The sequence below is a fragment of the Salmo trutta genome, chromosome 23, assembly GCF_901001165.1.
Source record: "Salmo trutta chromosome 23, fSalTru1.1, whole genome shotgun sequence".
NCBI lineage: Eukaryota > Metazoa > Chordata > Actinopteri > Salmoniformes > Salmonidae > Salmo > Salmo trutta.
The window spans coordinates 24,061,745-24,080,890 of record NC_042979.1 but is presented as its reverse complement, the minus strand read 5'-3'; the positions used below and the strand labels follow the sequence as shown (position 1 = coordinate 24,080,890).

At 40.7% G+C, this 19,146-nt stretch overlaps 1 protein-coding gene across 4 annotated transcripts in view; it reads right to left on the bottom strand.

The window, feature by feature from the left end:
• Positions 1-16,078, bottom strand: part of LOC115159637 (splicing factor, suppressor of white-apricot homolog) — a 128,734-nt gene extending 112,656 nt beyond the window's left edge. Inside the window, exons 1-4 of one of the 4 annotated variants that reach the window (XM_029709559.1) lie at positions 15,713-15,761; positions 15,048-15,262; positions 14,538-14,701; positions 4,710-4,841 (exon numbers count right to left, since the gene is read on the bottom strand). In XM_029709559.1, coding sequence (XP_029565419.1) covers positions 4,710-4,841; positions 14,538-14,701; positions 15,048-15,223 — 472 coding nt within the window. In that variant the 5' untranslated portion in view covers positions 15,224-15,262; positions 15,713-15,761. Of the gene's footprint in view, positions 1-4,709; positions 4,842-14,537; positions 14,702-15,047 lie in introns of all 4 variants that reach the window. The other 3 variants (XM_029709557.1, XM_029709558.1, XM_029709560.1) reach the window with 3 other exon arrangements.
• Positions 16,079-19,146: the final 3,068 nt, after the last annotated feature.

Sequence of the window (19,146 nt, the reverse complement as noted above, 5' to 3'; positions counted from 1 at the left end):
GTAGAGGTTAAGCACATTAATGCCAAACATTGCAGCCAAGGAGCCCAGCATAGATTTGTCTTGTGCTGATTTAATCAGGCGCACCGCTGGTCGCCCGAGGTGTGCCCCGGCCGCCGATACCACAACAGAGACGAGCGCACGCGCACACACACACACACACACACACACACACACACACACACACACACACACACACACACACACAGAGGAGTTTTGTACTGCTGAGTAATCTCAGGCAGTGCCAGGTGACAGTACTGATGACAGCACTCAGACACACAGCAGTAGTAGTGTACCATCTGCTGAGGGAGGGGCACTTTGGCGTTGGCTAGAGGGGAACGGGTGGGAGGGGTTGTATAATGCTGCGTTCATAAACAATTGGGAAGGTGGTATTTTCAGCTTTGAAGTAGTAAATACGAGTTGGATGCATTCACGTGCTTTTGTGATAAAATTATAAGTGCCTTAATAATAACAAAAATACAGAATCACAATGTATACCAGTAAGTAATATGAAATTAATTTATCTAAATGTTGATTATACAATCTCTGCGCTTTAATGATGTCTGATCTGATTTTGATTGGTTATACCTAGAAATTGGGGCGGCAGGTAGCCAGCCTAGTGGTTAGAGCATTGGGCCAGTAACCGAAAGGTTGCTGGATCGAATCCCCTAGCTGACAAGGTAAAAATATGTCGTTCTGCCCCTGAACAAGGCAGTTAACCCACTGTTCCCCGGTAGGCCGTCATTATAAATAAGAATTTGTTCTTAACTGAGTTGCCTAGTTAAAATAAAGGTTCAAAAAAATGTTTTTTAAATCCTACAGGGCTTCCCAGCTCACTCATTACAAGTGACTTGAAGCCAAAGCTACATCGCCGTGTGATTTATTTGTATATTTCTTCCTTTCAGGTATGAATGCGATTTCGAATACATTTGTTCATGTCAGAATGTTATTTGCACGTTTAGACCACTCAGAATTAGCCATTAGCCATTTTGCTAGCTAGCTTGCTTGCTAGAAGGCTGCTCACTTGCACGAGGTGACTTGATGATCAGAGTGTGCCCGAGAGAGACCGTGCGCACATTCAGGGGTATAAAACTTTAAATTACACTGAACAAAAATATAAACACAACATGCAACAATTTCTAAGATTTTACTGAGTTGTAGTTCGTATAACGAAATCAGTCAATTGAAATAAATTCATTAGGCTCTAATCTATTTCACATGCCTGGGAATGCAGATATTTTGTATTTATTTGTTTATTTAACCTTTATTTAACTAGGCAAGACAGTTAAGAACAAATTCTTATTTACAATGATGGCCTAACCCGGCCAAACCCTAACCCGGACGACGCTGGGCCAATTGTGCGCTGCCCTATGGGACTCCCAATCACGCCCGGGTGTGATACGGCCTGGAATCAAACCAGGGTCTGTAGTGACGCCTCTAGCACTGAGATGCAGTGCCTTAGACCGCTGGGCCACTCGGGAGCCCAGTTACCTTAAAAAAAGTAGGGGTGTGGATCAGAAAACCAGTCAGTATCTGGAGTGACCACCATTTGCGTCAGGCTGCACAACATCTCCTTCGCATAGAGTTGATCAGGCTGTTGATTGTGGCCTGTGGAATGTCATCCCACTCCTCTTCAATGGCTGTGCGAAGTTGCTGGATATTGTCGGGAACTGGAACACGCTAGGCTTGGGAGGTATCCAGGTTGTCCTACCTTCATACCGACCTTGTGCCATAAAAGGATATTCTGTAATACCGGCACTGAACAGAAGGGGGGCTATTTTCAAACCCCACTGGGCCTCTAATCCGAAGGTTAGTAATGCTAACATACATGTACAATCCCATAGAGAATGCTAACTAAATGCTAACGAGCGCATTGCAAACATTTTATACAATCCTTGACCTAAACTACTTGTAGGACAGAAATCCCAGCTCAAAGATACATAAGTAAGTCAGAAATACTACTCACAGTTTACTGCAATCACAAAACAAATATTAGACATCAAGGCTCTTGATCCAGGAGGGGATTCTCTGCTTTTACCAAGGAAAGCTTGACTTTGGAAGAAGCTAACCACTAGATAGTTAACTAGCTACAAAATTAGCAAACCAAATGCACAACTGCTGAGCATTTAGCACATTTCAAACAGTTGTCTTATAACTAATAAGTTATCTTGCTGGCAAAACTGTACTTATGAATTTCATAACGTGACTAGATCCCCTGCCGCATGCTGCACAACAGTGAGTGACTCACAAGGCTCCGGTCTATAGTTGCTGTGTGCTTGTAAACACCACGTGACTGGGGAGTACCGGTAAGCTTCAACGAAAAATTATGTGACAGGTGAAATCAAGAAGGGGATTTTCTTTATCTCCTAATGTATTGCACAAGTTGACTGCAGGTATTTAAAAAGTTGCAAAAAAAAATGTAAATGTAAAAAAAAACAACATAAGAAATAGTTTCAACAGTATTGACGGTATTGAAAAACCATCCTGCGGCTATTTCAAAATACCCCGGTATACGGTATACCACCCAAGCCTACAACAAACACACTGCCGTACACGTTGATCCAGAGCATCCCAAACATGCTCAATGGGTGACATGTCTGGTGAGTACGCAGGTCATGAAAGAACTGGGACATTTTCAGAATTGTGTACAGATCCTTGGGACATGCGACAGCATTATCATGCTCATTATCATGAGGTGATGGCGGCGGATGAATGTCAGGAAAATGGGCCTCAGGATCTCATCATGGAATCTCTGTGCATTCAAATTGCCATCAACGTTGTCTTTAGCTTATGCCTGCCTGCCCATACCATAAACCCACCACCACCATGGTGCACTCTGTTCACAACGTTGACATAAGCAAACCGCTCGCCCACACAACGCCATACACGTTGTCTGCCATCTGCCCGGTACAGTTGAAACCGGGATTAATCTGTGAAAAGCACACTTCTCCAGCGTGCCAGTGGCCATCAAAGGTGTGCATTTTCCCACTGAAGTTGGTTACGAAGCCGAACTGCAATCAGAAAAAAAGAAAAAAAGTCGGATGTGGAGATCCTGAGATGGCATAGTTACACGAGGCCAGTAGGATGTACTGCCAAATTCTCTAAAACGGCTTATGGTAGAGAAATAAACAAATTCTCTGGCAACAGCTCTGGTGGACATTCCTGCAGTCAGCATGCCAATTGCACGCTCCCTCAAAACATCTGTGGCATTGTGTTGTGTGACAAAACTGTACATTTTAAAGTGGCCTTTTTTTGTCCCCAGCACAATGTGCACCTGTGTAATGATCATGCTGTTTAATCAGCTTCTTGATAAGCCACACCTGTCAGTCAGGTGGATGGATTATCTTGGCAAAGGAGAAATGCTCACTAACAGGGATGTAAACAAATTTGTGTACAACATTTGAGAGAAATAAGCTTTTGTGAGTACGGAAAATGTATGGGATCTTCTATTTTAGCTCATGAAACATGGGACCAACACTTCACATGTTGCGTTGATATTTTTGTTCAGAATAGTTGAGAAACGCTGATTGGCTAATGGCAAACAAGCTGCATCAACCACAAACTAAAAGTACAGCTATCATGCTCGCAAACAAATTATAGTGTTTAAAAAATATATATATTAATAGATTGCTTATATTAAAATAATGTTTTGCCAAAAATGTTGTTATTGAGGTAATTTCCTTTGTAGGTGACGTCAGAGGTCAGCATGTGGGAGAAGTGGAAGCTCAGGGATGATAGACGATTTTCCCACTAGTTATTACCAGTTGGAGGGGCATTCAAATAGGACTGACGCAGAGCACAGCGTCCTGACAGCCACAACCCTCTACAGACTAAGCCCTAGCCGTGGGGGTTCTACTAAACTATATTACATTGTTTTAAGAAGGTCATAACCAAGGATTATTTAGCCCTTTGATTTTGAATTTTAAATATATAATTTAGCCTTACTGCTATTAGCCCATGCATACGTATTGAGTAACAGATTCACTACATGGAACAGCAGACAATCCCCCCCAAAAAAATCAAAAGGAAGTTTGTTCTTAAGTATCTGTCCTATATCTGAAAGATCAGGAAATATACTTCCATTCATTTTTTAAACTGGTACCGGGGGACCTTCAGACGTGTCTTGTGCAAAACAACCGACATGTACATATTCGTGAGAGTCTCACCTTTCCACAGAGGGGTAATATTAGTGTGCAGCCCAAACTGTTCGGACTCTACAGACAGAAGTTGGCAGATCGGCTGTTCACTGGGCCTAGTGAAGAGGCTGGAGCCCAGCACTGGACCTCACAGATGATTAAAAGTCAGTAGAGTAGCTAGCCAGTAAGACATCACATTCAGTGCCGAAACTTGAAAAAGCTTTATTTTGTATAGCTCCAGGGCTTCAAATAGTGGTTTATGTGACTCCAGGGAGCCTGCCATGCTAAATAATTAATCATAGGGTTTTCATTAAAGGTGATATGTGAGCCTCTCCACCAGTGTATTCATGTGTCTAGTGTGAGATGTATGTCTCTCTCTTTCTCCCCTCTCTCCCCCTAACGGCAGGTCAAAGAAAGATGCTCAGTGGTTTCAAGGGGTAACAAGTGGCATCAAGAGGTATTGTAAATATATGTGTGAGTTTACTTGAATTTTAATTCCTTTTTTGTGATGCATGTCATTTGTGGATTCAAATACATAACTTAAATGTGTGTGCATTTATGTGTGTGTGTGCTCACCCGTCTCCCTGTTGGCCTCCTCTTCCTCAGTGGGTTGAGAAGGGTCGTAGTAGTCTGCGCTGTAGCGGGAGCCCACTGCGTTATAGGTGCCTTCATCTGCCAGAGCTTCACTAAGACGCTTGTATTCTTCCTCTGTGTGAGACAAACATACATATTGGACGAGTGAGGGGAATGGAACGGTAGATGTATTGAAAAATACAGCCATAATAGGCTACTGTTGTTATTGCCTCTAGCATGAGACAAAAACATTGGATTAATTCAAAATCATCATTCCATCCATCCTGCATAGTTAAGGATGTAAAGAACGCTGTGACCTGAGAGCTGACAAAAACTAAAGCAGATCGAAGCCAAGTTTACCTTATAACACCACACTTTTCTATTGCAATTGATCTCACAGTAAAGGACTGAGGAATCAAAGTCAAATTCCCATCTAACAAGAAAAATATTTTTTATGCGTCTCGTGTCCCCACATGGATAATTGCTAAAGCCCCACTACTCAAGGGCGCACGAGCGTGAGGGGACAAAAGTAACACAAATTACATGAGGACTCAGTCAGTTTGGGAATTAAACACCATATTTCACTTAAACCCTTCGAAACTATTTAATTTAAGTAGTCACTTAGGCTAGATTTAATTTAGCAAAGGTGATTCTTTATGTAATCGTCAGAGCTATTTCATTAAAAGTGACAGAATATTTGCTATGAAGTGTGCAGCATTGCTAAAATAACCTTAGGATAGTCTTTTTAAAATGATGTGTATTTCAACACTCAAGACTTTAAGCCAATAATATAGAAATCTTTGGACAGGAGAGGAACTTAGTTAAAAATTCATGAAAAAAGTTACACTACGGTAGGGCTAACCCCATAACATATTTTTTGTATGGATGGATGGATGGATGGATGGATGGATGGATGGATAGATGGATGGATATAAAATGGTGTACAGAGACCTGTCTGATTCACGACTGTGAGTGGACTGATCCACTGTGGAGACATGTGCTACTAAGACATGTGCTACTGAAATTGTAAATGGTTATATTACATAAAAACAATGGTGCAACACTAACAAAAATAATATTTTATAACAAATGTGCTTTCTCCCGCCTTGGATAGAGGTCGCTGTCGGCGGTTCAGAAACACATCAGTGCGCTGTTGAATTTGTGCCTCTTCCCAGACCATGTTGCTTTGTACATAATAGCAAAGTTAACCAGCATATTGGTGTTGAGACCAAAGGCAGCAGCAGAATGAGGAGATGAGAAAATAGGCTTTGCCTTATTATCTAAGAAAAGTGATGAGAAAGGAAACCCCAAATTAAGGTCTATAATCAATAGCCTAACTCATAAAAATGTACAGTGGTGGAAAAAAGTATTTGATCCCCTGCTAATTTTGTACGTTTGCCCACTGATAAATAAAGGATCAGTCTATAATTTTAATGGTAGGTTTATTTGAACAGTGAGAGACAGAATAACAACAAAAATATCCAGAAAAACGCATGTCAAAAAAGTTATAAATATATTTGCATTTTAAATGAGGGAAATAAGTATTTGACCCCCTCCCAATCAGAAAGATTTCTGGCTCCCAGGTGTGTTTTATACAGGTAACGAGCTGAGATTAGGAGCACACTCTTAAAGGGAGTGCTCCTAATCTCAGTTGTTACCTGTAAAAAACACACCTGTCCACAGAAGCAATCAATCAATCAGAGTCCAAACTCTCCACCATGGCCAAGACCAAAGAGCTCTCCAAGGATGTCAGGGACAAGATTGTAGACCTATACAAAGCTGGAATGGGCTACAAGACCATCGCCAAGCAGCTTGGTGAGAAGGTGACAACATTTGGTGTGATTATTCGCAAATGGAAGAAACACAAAATAACTGTCAATCTCCCTCGACCTGGGGTTCCATGCAAGATCTCACCTCGTGGGGTTGCAATGATCATGAGAACGGTGAGAAATCAGCCCAGAAGTACATGGGAGGATCTTGTCAATGATCTCAAGGCAGCTGGGACCATAGTCACCAAGAAAACAATTGGTAACACACTACGCTGTGAAGGACTGAAATCCTGCAGCGCCTGCAAGGTCCCCCTGCTCAAGAATACATATACATGCCCGTCTGAAGTTTGCCAATGAACATCTGAATGATTCAGAGGACAACTGGTGAAAGTGTTGTGGTCAGATGAGACCAAAATGGAGCTCTTTGGCATCAACTCAACTCGCCGTGTTTGGAGGAGGAGGAATGCTGCCTATGACCCCAAGAACACCATCTCCACCGTCAAACATGGAGGTGGAAACATTATGCTTTGGGGGTGTTTTTCTGCTAAGGGGAAAGGACAACTTCACCGCATCAAAGGGACGATGGACGGGGCCATGTACCGTCAAACCTTGGTGAGAACATCCTTCCCTCAGCCAGGGCATTGAAAATGGGTCGTGGATGGGTATTCCAGCATGACAATGACCCAAAACACACGGCCAAGGCAACAAAGGAGTGGCTCAAGAAGAAGCACATTAAGGTCCTGGAGTGGCCTAGCCAGTCTCCAGACCTTAATCCCATAGAAAATCTGTGGAGGGAGCTGAAGGTTCGAGTTGCCAAACGTCAGCCTCGAAACCTTAATGACTTTGGAGAAGATCTGCAAAGAGGAGTGGGACAAAATCCCTCCTGAGATGTGTGCAAACCTGGTGGCCAACTACAAGAAACGTCTGACCTCTGTGATTGCCAACAAGGGTTTTGCCACCAAGTACTAAGTCATGTTTTGCAGAGGGGTCAAATACTTATTTCCCTCATTAAAATGCAAATCATTTTATAATATTTTTAACATGTGTTTTTCTGGATTTTTTGTTGTTATTCTGTCTCTCACTGTTCCAATAAACCTACCATTAAAATTATAGACTGATCATTTCTTTGTAAGTGGGCAAACGTACAAAATCAGCAGGGGATCAAATACTTTTTTCCCCCCACTGTACCTTGCTTTTTAAATCCTCAATATATCTACAGAAATAAGACAGATATTGCAATTGTTGCCTATTTGATTAAAACCTGTTGGGGCTAGGGGGCAGTATTGACAATTTCGGAAAAAATGTGTGCCCATATTAAACTGCCTCCTACTCAGACTCAGAAGCTAGGATATGCATATTATTAGTAGATTTGGGTAGAAAACACTGAAGTTTCTAAAACCGTTTGAATGGTGTCTGTGAGTATAACAGAACTCATATGGCAAGCAAAAACCTGAGAGAAATCCTACCAGGAAGTGGAAATCTGGACGCATGGGCTCCCTTCAAGTTGTTTCCTATTGAATACACTGTGACGTAGTAATAATCCTACGGCTTCCACTAGATGTCGACAGTCTTTACAAAGTTGTTTGAAGCTTCTACGATGAACAGAGCCCGAATGACAAGGAGGGGAAGTTGAGGCAGGGGGTGACATCACTTCTTGGGGCGCATTCACGAGCGAGGATCCTCCCGTTCCAAACCCTTTTTCAAGACACAGGAACCGTCCGGTTGAAATATTATTGAATCTTCACGTTCTGAAGGCCCTAAAGATTGATGTTTTACAACGTTTGAACGAACGTAAATACAACTTTTTTTAAACTTTTCGTCGCAACATCGTCCACGCGCTTTCTACACTTGGAGTAGTTTACTAGACGCACGAACAACAAGGAGTTATTTGGACATAAATTATGGACTTTATCGAACATTTGTTGTGGACCTGGGATTCCTGGAAGTGCCTTCTGATGAAGATGATCAAAAGGTAAGGGAATAATCTTAGATGTCCCCAAGATGGCAGCTATCTGTATAGCCTAGTGTATTTTTCTGAGCTCAGTACTCAGATTATTGCAAAGAGTGCTTTCCTCGTGAAGCTTTTTTGAAATCTTTCATAGCGTTTGCATAAAGGAGATGTTCATCTATAATTCTTTGAATGACAGTTTAATTTTGTATCAATGTTTATGGCAAGTATTTTTGTAAATTGTGGCGCTGATTCACCGGCAGTATTTGAGGGAAAATATTTTCTGAACGTCATGTGCCGATATAATTGCTGTTTTTATATATAAATATGAACTTTATCGAACAAAAAATGCATGTATTGTGTAACATAATGTCCTAGGAGTGTCATCTGATGAAGATCGTCAATGGTTAGTGCTGCATTTAGCTGTGTTTTGGGTATTTGTGATGCATGCTAGTTGCTTTGAAAATGGCTGCGTGATTATTTTTGGCAGGGTACTCTCCTGACATAATCTAATGTTTTGTTTTTGCTGTAAAGCCTTTTTGAAATTGGACAACGTGGTTCGATTCAGGAGAGGTGTATCTATAAAATGGTGTAAAATAGTCATATGTTTGAGAAATTGAAGTTATAGCATTTATGAGGTATTTGTATTTCGCGCGACGCGATTCCACTGGCTGTTGACTAATTGGGAGGTTAATAGCCTACTGATTCTGTGAGCACCAAGCCTCATGCAACAACATGTCAAGTAAACAATTTCACACATTCGGCTGTTTTTAACCTTTGCTTTAAAAAGACTTAACTTTTTTTTTTGTTAAAACATTATTTTTATAATTTACTTCGTTTTGTCAACACGACTCCAAAAATTGTCAGGGAAATTATATTTATAATAACAATGCTGATTTTCTTGAGCTCCTTATTGTTTCTATTACTATTAAGATCATAAGTAATGTAATTATCATTAGTAGGCTTAGTATATCAGCCTTATACAACCCCCATTGATCTGTAGGCCTGTTTAGTCTTAATACACTAACTTATTTTCAATACTTATACAGGCTACTGTATCAACCATTCAGAAATTCATGTCATCACACAGCATACGAGTCATTAATGATTTGACATGCAATCAAGAATTTTAGTTTTAAAATAAAATGAGCAAGACTTAAAATAAAATGAGCGAGTCTTAAATAATTAGCTTAAACCTTTCCATTTATAAAATTGCATTTACGAATGAATGTGACTGTTTTTATTATTTGCTGTAATAAAGGCTTAACAACAAAAAAGGTTACAACAGACACTCTGGTATTTTGTGTTGTTTACATTGTTCTAAACAGTCAGAAATATATTGTAATCAATACAGCGCCTGTGTGGTACACATAATATGCACGCAGTGCTTGCGCCTTACTTTCTTTTTCTTGATATCCAGTGTTTTACACAACTACTCAAATTTATTCCATACATGACTTTTCCTTTACCTCCTGAGCAACCAGTAAACATCCCCCCATTTCGTGTTTATTTGCCACGTCCTCTGCATCCATTTTGCTGTCACGTGTTACAGTGTTCAGAGTTTGTAATAAACAATTTATTGATGTGATCATGATATGCTATAGGTCAGGCACTACTGTGCCCTATTTGGACAGGGTTAGTTTTACTGGGGGAAGTCGGGTTATGTAATTATGTGCACGAGGACAAAACACCATATCTGTAATTTTAGTCCTGTCCAAATTAAAATTTACATGGCAGGAGAGTAACAATTCCAGACAGAATAACCTACTGTTTTTTGGAAAACTCCAAGAATCAACATCCCTGTGTTTTGAGAGAAATGTCATAGTGGCAGGAGATGCCCGCGGTTTGCACAAGAAACCAATAACAGATTAGATCAATTGAACTAAATGCTGCGCATACGCTATAGATGAATGGCCTACATATATCATATCAACTTTCACAGTGAATGCTTTTGTTTATATGTTTTGTGCTTATGAATTGAATATTGCCAAATGCATTAATAAAAAAAGTAGCCTATTCAATGCAAGCCTTGCTGTTAATAGATCGCAAAGCAACATACAACTGGCCTAAGCGTTTGGAAATTATAAAGTAACTTTCTAATCCATAGCCTTAAAAACGCATCGCAATCACATCTGAAGGCTGGGGTGCATTTAAGATGTACTGCGGATTGCTAAAATATCCTAATGACTATGATCACACTTCCTCAATTCAAATATACATAATGCCGACACTATACCAAAGATGTTTGGTATGGTTTAGAAACTTGGGAACCAAGCTCGAGTTCAGTGTGACCCTATTACCTGGACATGTTGAAATACTGCATCTTCACACCTAGATAAAAACCTCCAGGCTTCCGTCATAACTGTCAACTTATTGAACAAAAATAAGAATTACTGGAGGCAGTTTGGGAAAAAACGAATACAGTCCGAATTGTCCTCTGGAATAACGGACATTCTGGAGTAATAATTACATAACCAACGTTGTCTAGTAATACTAGTCCCGTGCGAATAGGTCACGTGCATGTGATGCATTGTCACGTAAAGAAAGCAAGGGTTGAGGGAATAGGGAATGTTTCCCCTAAACAAATTAGGGATTTCAGTAACAGAACTTTTCAGTCAGAAATGGCTGTACTTATGTTGCAGATTCAGCAACACAGACAGCGGGGAAAAAACGTTGATGTTCTGTGGTGGTTGCTGGAGCAGGGAGGAGCGCGAGACAATGAGTGCTAGTTGTTTTTAACACAGCACAGCAAGACTGTGCCCGGCACAATCAAATAACTTGCTGGTCGGACTCGCGCTAGTCATTTGGGTTTCTTAATTATTTAATCAAACAGTGTGCATAAATCATCAGACAAGCTGAATATAGTCAATATAAACTCATCAAAAAAACAAACGTCCTCTCACTATCAACTGTTAATTTTCAGCAAACTTAACATGTGTAAATATTTGTATGAACATAAGATTCAACAACTGACACATTAACTGAACAAGTTCCACAGACATGTGACTAACAGAAATGGAATAATGTGTCCCTGAACAAAGGGGGGGGGGTCAAAATCAAAAGTACCTGTCAGTATCTGTTGTGGCCACCAGCTGCATTAAGTACTGCAGTGCATATCCTCCTCACGGACTGCACCAGATTTGCCAGTTCCTGCTGTGAGATGTTACCCCACTCTTCCACAAAGGCACCTGCAAGTTCCCGGACATTTCTGGGGGGGATTGGCCCTAGTCCTCACCCTCCGATCCAACAGGTCCCAGACACGCTCAATGGGATTGAGATTCGGGCTCTTCGCTGGCCATGGCAGAACACTGACATTCCTGTCTTGCAGGAAATCACACACAGAATGAGCAGTATGGCTGGTGTCATTGTCATGCTGGAGGGCCATGTCAGGATGAGCCTGCAGGAAGGGTAGCACATGAGGGAGGAGGATGTCTTCCCTGTAACGCACAGCGTTGAGATTGCCAGTAATGACAAGTTCAGTCCGATGATGCTGTGACACACCGCACAAGACCATGACGGACCTCCACCTCCAAATCGATCCCGCTCCAGAGATACCGGCCTCGCTCATTCCTTTGACGATGAACGCGAATGCAACCATCACCCCTGGGGAGACAAAACTGTGAATCGTCAGTGAAGAGCACTTTTTGCTAATCCTGTCTGGTCCAGCGACGGTGGGTTTGTGCCCATAGGCAATGTTGTTGCCGGTGATGTCTGGTGAGGACCTGCCTTACAACAGGCCTACAAGCCCTCAGTCCAGCCTCTCTCAGCCTATTGTGGACAGTCTGAGCACTGATGGAGGGATTGTGCATTCCTGGTGTCACTCGGGCAGTTGTTGTTGCCATCCTGTACCTGTCCCACAGGTGTGATGTTCGGATGTACCGATCCTGTGCAGGTGTTGTTACACGTGGTCTGCCACTGCGAGGACAATCAGCTGTCCGTCCTGTCTCCCTGTAGCGCTGTCTTATTGCCCTGGCCACATCTGCAGTCCTCAGGCCTCCTTGCAGCATGCCTAAGGCACGTTCACGCAGTTGAGCAGGGACCCTGGGCATCTTTCTTTTGGTGTTTTTCAGAGTCAGTAGAAAGGCCTCCTTAGTGTCTTAAGTTTTCATAACTGTGACCTTAATTGCCTACCGTCTGTAAGCTGTAAGTGTCTTAATGACCGTTCCACAGATGCATGTTCATTAATTGTTTAAGGTTCATTGAACAAGCATGGAAAACAGTGTTTAAACCCTTCACAATGAAGATCTGTGAAGTTATTTGGATGTTTACGAATTATCTTTGAAGCACCTTGGCTTTAGCTCAGCAGGCTAACATGGTTTTGAGTTATGTCAATACCTCATGTTCAATAGCTAGTTGGTTACGACACATTTCTATGCAGCGATGGGCAATTGAAACATTTCCATGTAAAGCAGGTGTTGTATCAGCTGTCAGTCCTGTCTCCCTGTAGCGCTGTCTTAGGCGTCTCACACTACGGACATTGCAATTTATTGCCCTGGCCATATCTCCAGTCCTCATGCCTCCTTGCAGCATGCCTAAGGCACGATCACGCAGATGAGCAGGGACCCTGGGTATCTTTCTTTTGGTGTTTTTCAGAGTCAGTAGAAAGGCCTCCTTAGTGTCTTAAGTTTTCATAACTGTGACCTTAATTGCCTACCGTCTGTAAGCTGTTAGTGTCTTAACGACCGTTCCACAGGTGCATTTTCATTAATTGTTTACGGTTCATTGAACAAGCATGGGAAACAGTGTTTAACCTGTTGGGGTGTAGGGGGCAGTATTTTCACAGCCGGATGAAAAAAACATACCCAAATTAAACTGGTTACTACTCTTGCCCAGAAACTACAATATGCATATTATTAGTAGATTTGGATAGAAAACACTCTGAAGTTTCTAAAACTGTTTGAATGGTGTCTATTATATGCTATTGTCCGGTTGGAATATTAGCGCAATTTTACGTTAAAAATACCATAAAGATTGATTTTAAACAGCGTTTGACATGCTTCCAAGTACGGTAATGGAACATTTTGACTTTTCGTCTCTGGTACCGCGCTCGCGCATTATGCCTTTGGATAAGTGATCTGTACGCACGAACAAAACGGAGGTATTTGGTCATAAATATGGATTATTTTGAACAAAAACAACATTTCTTGTGGAAGTAGCAGTCCTGGGAATGCATTCTGATGAAGATCAGCAAAGGTAAGACAATATTTCTACTACTAATTCTGAGTTTAGGTTGACCCGAACTTGGCGGGTGTCTGTATAGCTTGTTGTGATGGTTGAGCTATGTACTCAGATTATTGAAAAATGTGCTTTCTCCGTAAAGCTATTTTAAAATCTGACACAGCGGTTGCATCCAGAGGTAGTCTATCTATAATTCTTTAAATAATTGTTATATATTTTGTCAACGTTTATGATGAGTATTTTTGTAAATTGATGTGCACATTCACCGTGAGTTTTGGTGGGAATACATTTCCTGAACATCACGCGCCAATGTAAAATGCTGTTTTTGGATATATATATATATATATATATATATATATATATATATATATGAACTTTATCGAACAAAACATACATGTATTGTGTAACATAATGTCCTAGGAGTGTCATCTGATGAAGATAGTCAAAGGTTAGTGCTTCATTTAGCTGTGTTTTGGGTTTTATTGACACATGTCCTTGCTTGGAAAATGGCTGTGTGATTATTTTTGTCTATGTACTCTCCTAACATAATCTAATGTTTTGCTTTCGCTGTAAAGCCTTTTTGACAATGTGGTTACATCAAGGAGAAGTGTATCTTTAAACTGGTGTAAAATAGTTGTATGTTTGAGAAAGTTGAATTATGACATTTTGTTGTTTTGAATTTGCCGTCCTGATATTTCACTGGCTGTGTCCCGCAGGTGGGACGCTAGCGTCTTTTGAGTTTTGTTTGCGTGTTCTACGGTCTTGTAAAGATAGGTGGTGACTGGTAATGTAACATCAATAAAATAAAATAAAAAGTTTTATAAAACAAATCTTGAAACTTTTACTGTCTTCCACAGCAGATGAGTGGAGGCAATGCTCAGCAGTTCAGACACAAGAGACAGAGTATGATCCTCCAGTTGTGACTGATTGGTCTACCTTGTCTGGCTTCTTCCTCCAGAAGGTCTGTGTGCATGGCCAGGTACCTCTCCTCATCACACAGGGCCTCGATTCTGGCCTCCTCCTCGGACAGCTGGTAGTCTCTGTTCCACGAGCCTGTGTCGTACTCCGAGAGGTCATGCAAGTGACCGCGCCCATCATACCTGTAGGGTGAAGAGAGGGGTTAGAGGAATAGAAGAAGTAACTGAGGAAAGACAACACATGGACCTACTTACCAACACAGATGGGACCCTAAAACCAAGAGTTTTTAACAACAAAACATGCTACCTCAGTCACAAATCTTTCATGAGGGAGTGTATGGTACTGGAACTGAGCAATCTCGTCACAATACAGACAGCCTAACCTGAACAACTCCTGACATAGGCCTATCTAGTGCAGTTTTCTGGCAAGCTTACTCAGTGTAGCCTATCTCATTCCTCTCTCAACAATCCCTATGGAGAAACAGCCCTGCATGAACACAAAAACAAAAGAAAACAACTCTCCTCTTACCTTACAGGGTTTAACTTCCCCATATAATACGCATAATTCCTTCTATATCTGTAAAAAAGGTACATCCACACAAACCCGAGCACATAAATACCTATCCGTAAGAACCCAAACGGACGATATTTTCCTGCGTTCGCTCCTCTCTTCCACCTCTCCAGAGTGGGCGCTGGGGTTGGCATTGGGGGGCCAGGCAGGACCCCTTAGCCTTAGGCTACTTGCTGGGGAAATAAGGGCTGGTTATGTGATAGAGAGACACACACATACATTCGAAACAAGAGGCAGGCCCGTGCAGATTAAGGTCGCTCAACCCCAACATATGTCATTCCCTTCATGGTTCAAGTGGGTATATTTCCAAATAAACAACTATTTTTACAGGTCATCATAGCCAACTGTCAGTCTCATGTAGAGCGTGTTCACTGTTGAAATATATGGCAAACTTAGAGGAGGACACAGCATCTTGACATGACGCTCTGCTACCCTGTTAATAGTTAGTGCATCTTCGGTTTCATGAGGCCAAAAGGACGTCATTAGCAAGCTAGATAAATGGTTCGCCAATACTTTTATGTCACAGTTATGTTTGCAAAAATCCGACCAGTCCCTTCGAAAGACAGATCTGGGATTAGGAAAGTTGGTTAGGATAACAATTCCTTTAGGTTTGTTCAACCGACCTATCAATCAGGATGTTCTTGTCCCCCATCCATGGGATGAGCTGTTTGCCCTGCTCGTGGAAGTGAGCCCTCTCGTCATCCCGGAACAGCTTGCAGGCATAGCCGAACACGAGAAGCTCGGCATATTTATTGCTGTCACTCTCATCCTTCTTCACCGGCTTGTTATTGTGGTCCCTCTTGCCCCCGCCGCGCCGATACATTCCAAATTTGCACGTGAAAGAAATCTAGCGCGCTAGATAAGTTATATTACTATCGTACAATTCTTGTCGTACTACAAAGTCTTTCTTTCTCGGTTAAAATGAGACATAAAATGTCACAATAAACATACTCACAAAAACCTATTTCTGACATGTGGAGCCATTTTGGAAAAGTTTGTAAATTACACTTTTGGTTCATAAATGTAGATTCGCCAAATGCTCTTCTAGATAGAAAAACACTATACGTAAATTAAACGTTTAATTTCCCTATATTCTGAAGAGAAGTAACAGTATTCATTATGTATCCACATTTGATAATATATAATACATAGTCTGAGATTTTATGAGTTAGTGCCCTCTATTTGTGCATGTTGAATGTGCTACAGTGTGATTGTGAGATAACTTTCGAGAGAGAAATGGTGAGATCTATAAATCGTCTCCACTCTGTAAATCCTACCGGTTTCTGAGATTTAATTCCTTAAACTACCATACACTTAAACGACATTGGGATGTTTAACATTTCGACACATACATATACATATACATATATATATATATATATATATATATATATGCTTGTCTAAAAGGTGTTCCTTGAGAATAAAAAAAATAGAGGTAGGCTTCCCAGGTGGGCAGGGGCGTATTGGCAATTCTGGCAAATGCCAGATTGGCTGGACCATTTTTTTGTTTGGTGGGCTGGTCGAAATTGACACACAAAAAAAAAAACAATGCAAAGGTAACATTGCCAGTGGCCCATGCTGCCCTACAAAGGAAAAATGCAGTAAGTACACTTTTGATCAAAATTGAGTGAAGACTGAAATCAGACTTTGTAGTATATGTTTTATCTTGTGACAAAGTGTTGTTTAATATATATTTTGTTCTTGAGAAAAAAAGAGTGTGAAATTTGTAGTAAATACAAAATCCAAGCCATACAAAGGCAAAGAGCAGTAACAGCACAAAGAGTGAAAATTAGAAAAACGGAATTAAAGTGTTTTTGCTGTCCAGCCAAATATATAGTTAGATAAATGATAATACCCTGATGTATTATCTTATTATGAAGAAAAAATTTTATGCATATCAACCAGTCTGAAGTACTGTAATAGTAATTAAGACTTAGGATAGGTGTTGATTCAGGGCAACACATATGACATAAGTCGTTAGCTTGGCTATTATAACGTATAAGGCTTAAAGGGTAATTCTGCCACCTTTCAACCTCATATTTATTATCTCCAGCCAAGTTATTGTAACTCATTGTGTATTTATTATTACTTGTTTTACTTTTATATTATTTCCTTTCACTTTGCATTGTTGGGAAGGCCCCACAATTAAGCATTTCACTGTTAGTCTACACCTGGGGTTTACGAAGCATGTGACTAATAAAATGTGATTTGATTTGAAACCAGTGTCTACATACATTATGTGAAAACAGTGTTTCTATGATCTTTGGTTAAAAATATAAAAAGAAACGTCCTAAAATAATGCTTCTCTATGACACAGGGTAGGATTAAAAGTTTTAAATAAATTGATTTTCAAAACCCGCAATGAGTTTCTAGCGAGAGTGTTGGTATTTTCTTGCTCACCACGTCACTGCAAAGGTCACAGTGTTTGAAAATCACTGTTTTTAAAATGTTTTAACTTTTGATGATATCATCATGTAGAACTTTAAAAATGTAAATGTTTTTCTACAAAATGTAGAAATGTGCAGTTTTCACATATCGAATCAAATCAAACTTTATTGGTCACATGCGCCGAAAACAACAGGTGTAGACTTTACCGTATGCTTACTTATGAGCCCATTCTCAACAATGCAGAGTTTAAAAAGTAAGAAAAATATTTGCTAAATAAAAAAGGAAATAGTAACACAATAAAATAATAATAACGAGGCTATATACAAGGAGTTCCGGTACTGAGTCAATGTGCAGGGTTACGAGGTAATACAGTATGTACATGTAGGTAGGGGTAAAAGTGACTAGGCAATTAGGATATATAATTAACAGAGTAGCAGCAGCATATGTGGAGAGTGTGAAAGTGTGTCTATGCTTGAGTGTGTATGTGTGTGGCGTCAATATTTATATGTGTGTGAGTGTATGTACTGTGTGTGTGTCTGTGTGTGTTGGAGTGTCAGTGTAGTATGTGTGACTAGGGTTACACATTTTGGGGAATATTCAGAGGTGGAAATTTTCTGTTGGAATTAACGGGAATAAATGGGAATTAACAGAAATATATGCAAATTAACATTAATACCATTTAAATGTAGATGTTTTTTGCATTGGATATATTTACCATATATGGAGACAGAAACATAAACCATAAGTAGACATAATTGCAAATGATCAAATCCTTCCAATAGAAATAAAATAAAACTATTTAGTTACGAATTGAACTATAATTAAATGAGTTGACTCTTCACATGGGATTATTTCACTGAACAACAAAAGAAAGGGAATATTGAATGATCCCCAATGATCCATCGCAACTCCCAAAAATGTTTTCAACATACATCTATAAAATGATAGTCTAGAAACTAAAGCTTTGGTTCTTCCTCTTAGGCTTCCATGTCTTCTCCCTGGACCTCCTCAATGTCCATCTTTTGAACATCAGACACTGAGGCCTCATCTTCACTGTCACTTTCCAACCTTGTTGAGGATGGCTCGTTGTCAGGCTCAAAAAGCTTCAAATTTGCCCGGATGGCCACCAACTTTTCAACCCTTGTATTGGTCAGCCTGTTGCGTGCTTTGGTGTGTGTGTTCCCAAACAAGGACCAGTTGTGCTCTGAGGCGGCTGATGTTGGTGGGATTTGGAGGATGATGTAGGCAACAGGGGCAAGAGCCTCAGATCCACAAAGTCCCTTCCACCAGGTGGCTGATGAGATATTTTGGCACGACTGCCATATTACATCTCCATCCCAAAGCCCTTGCTTGGAAGTGTACTTCGCCAAACTGCCAAGAACATTGCCCTCATCCAGGCCAAGGTGGTGAGACAGGGTAGTGATGATACCATAGGCGTTGTTGATCTCTGCACCAGACAGGATGCTCTTGCCAGCATACTTGGGGTCCAACATGTACGCTGTGGCATGTATGGGCTTCAGGCAGAAGTCTTCATGATTTTTTATGTATTTCAGAACTGCAGTTTCCTCTGCTTGGAGCAACAGTGAAGTGGGCAGGGCAGTACGGATTTCTTCTCTTACATCTGCAAGCAGAGTCTGAACATCAGACAGGATGGCATTGTCTCCCTCAA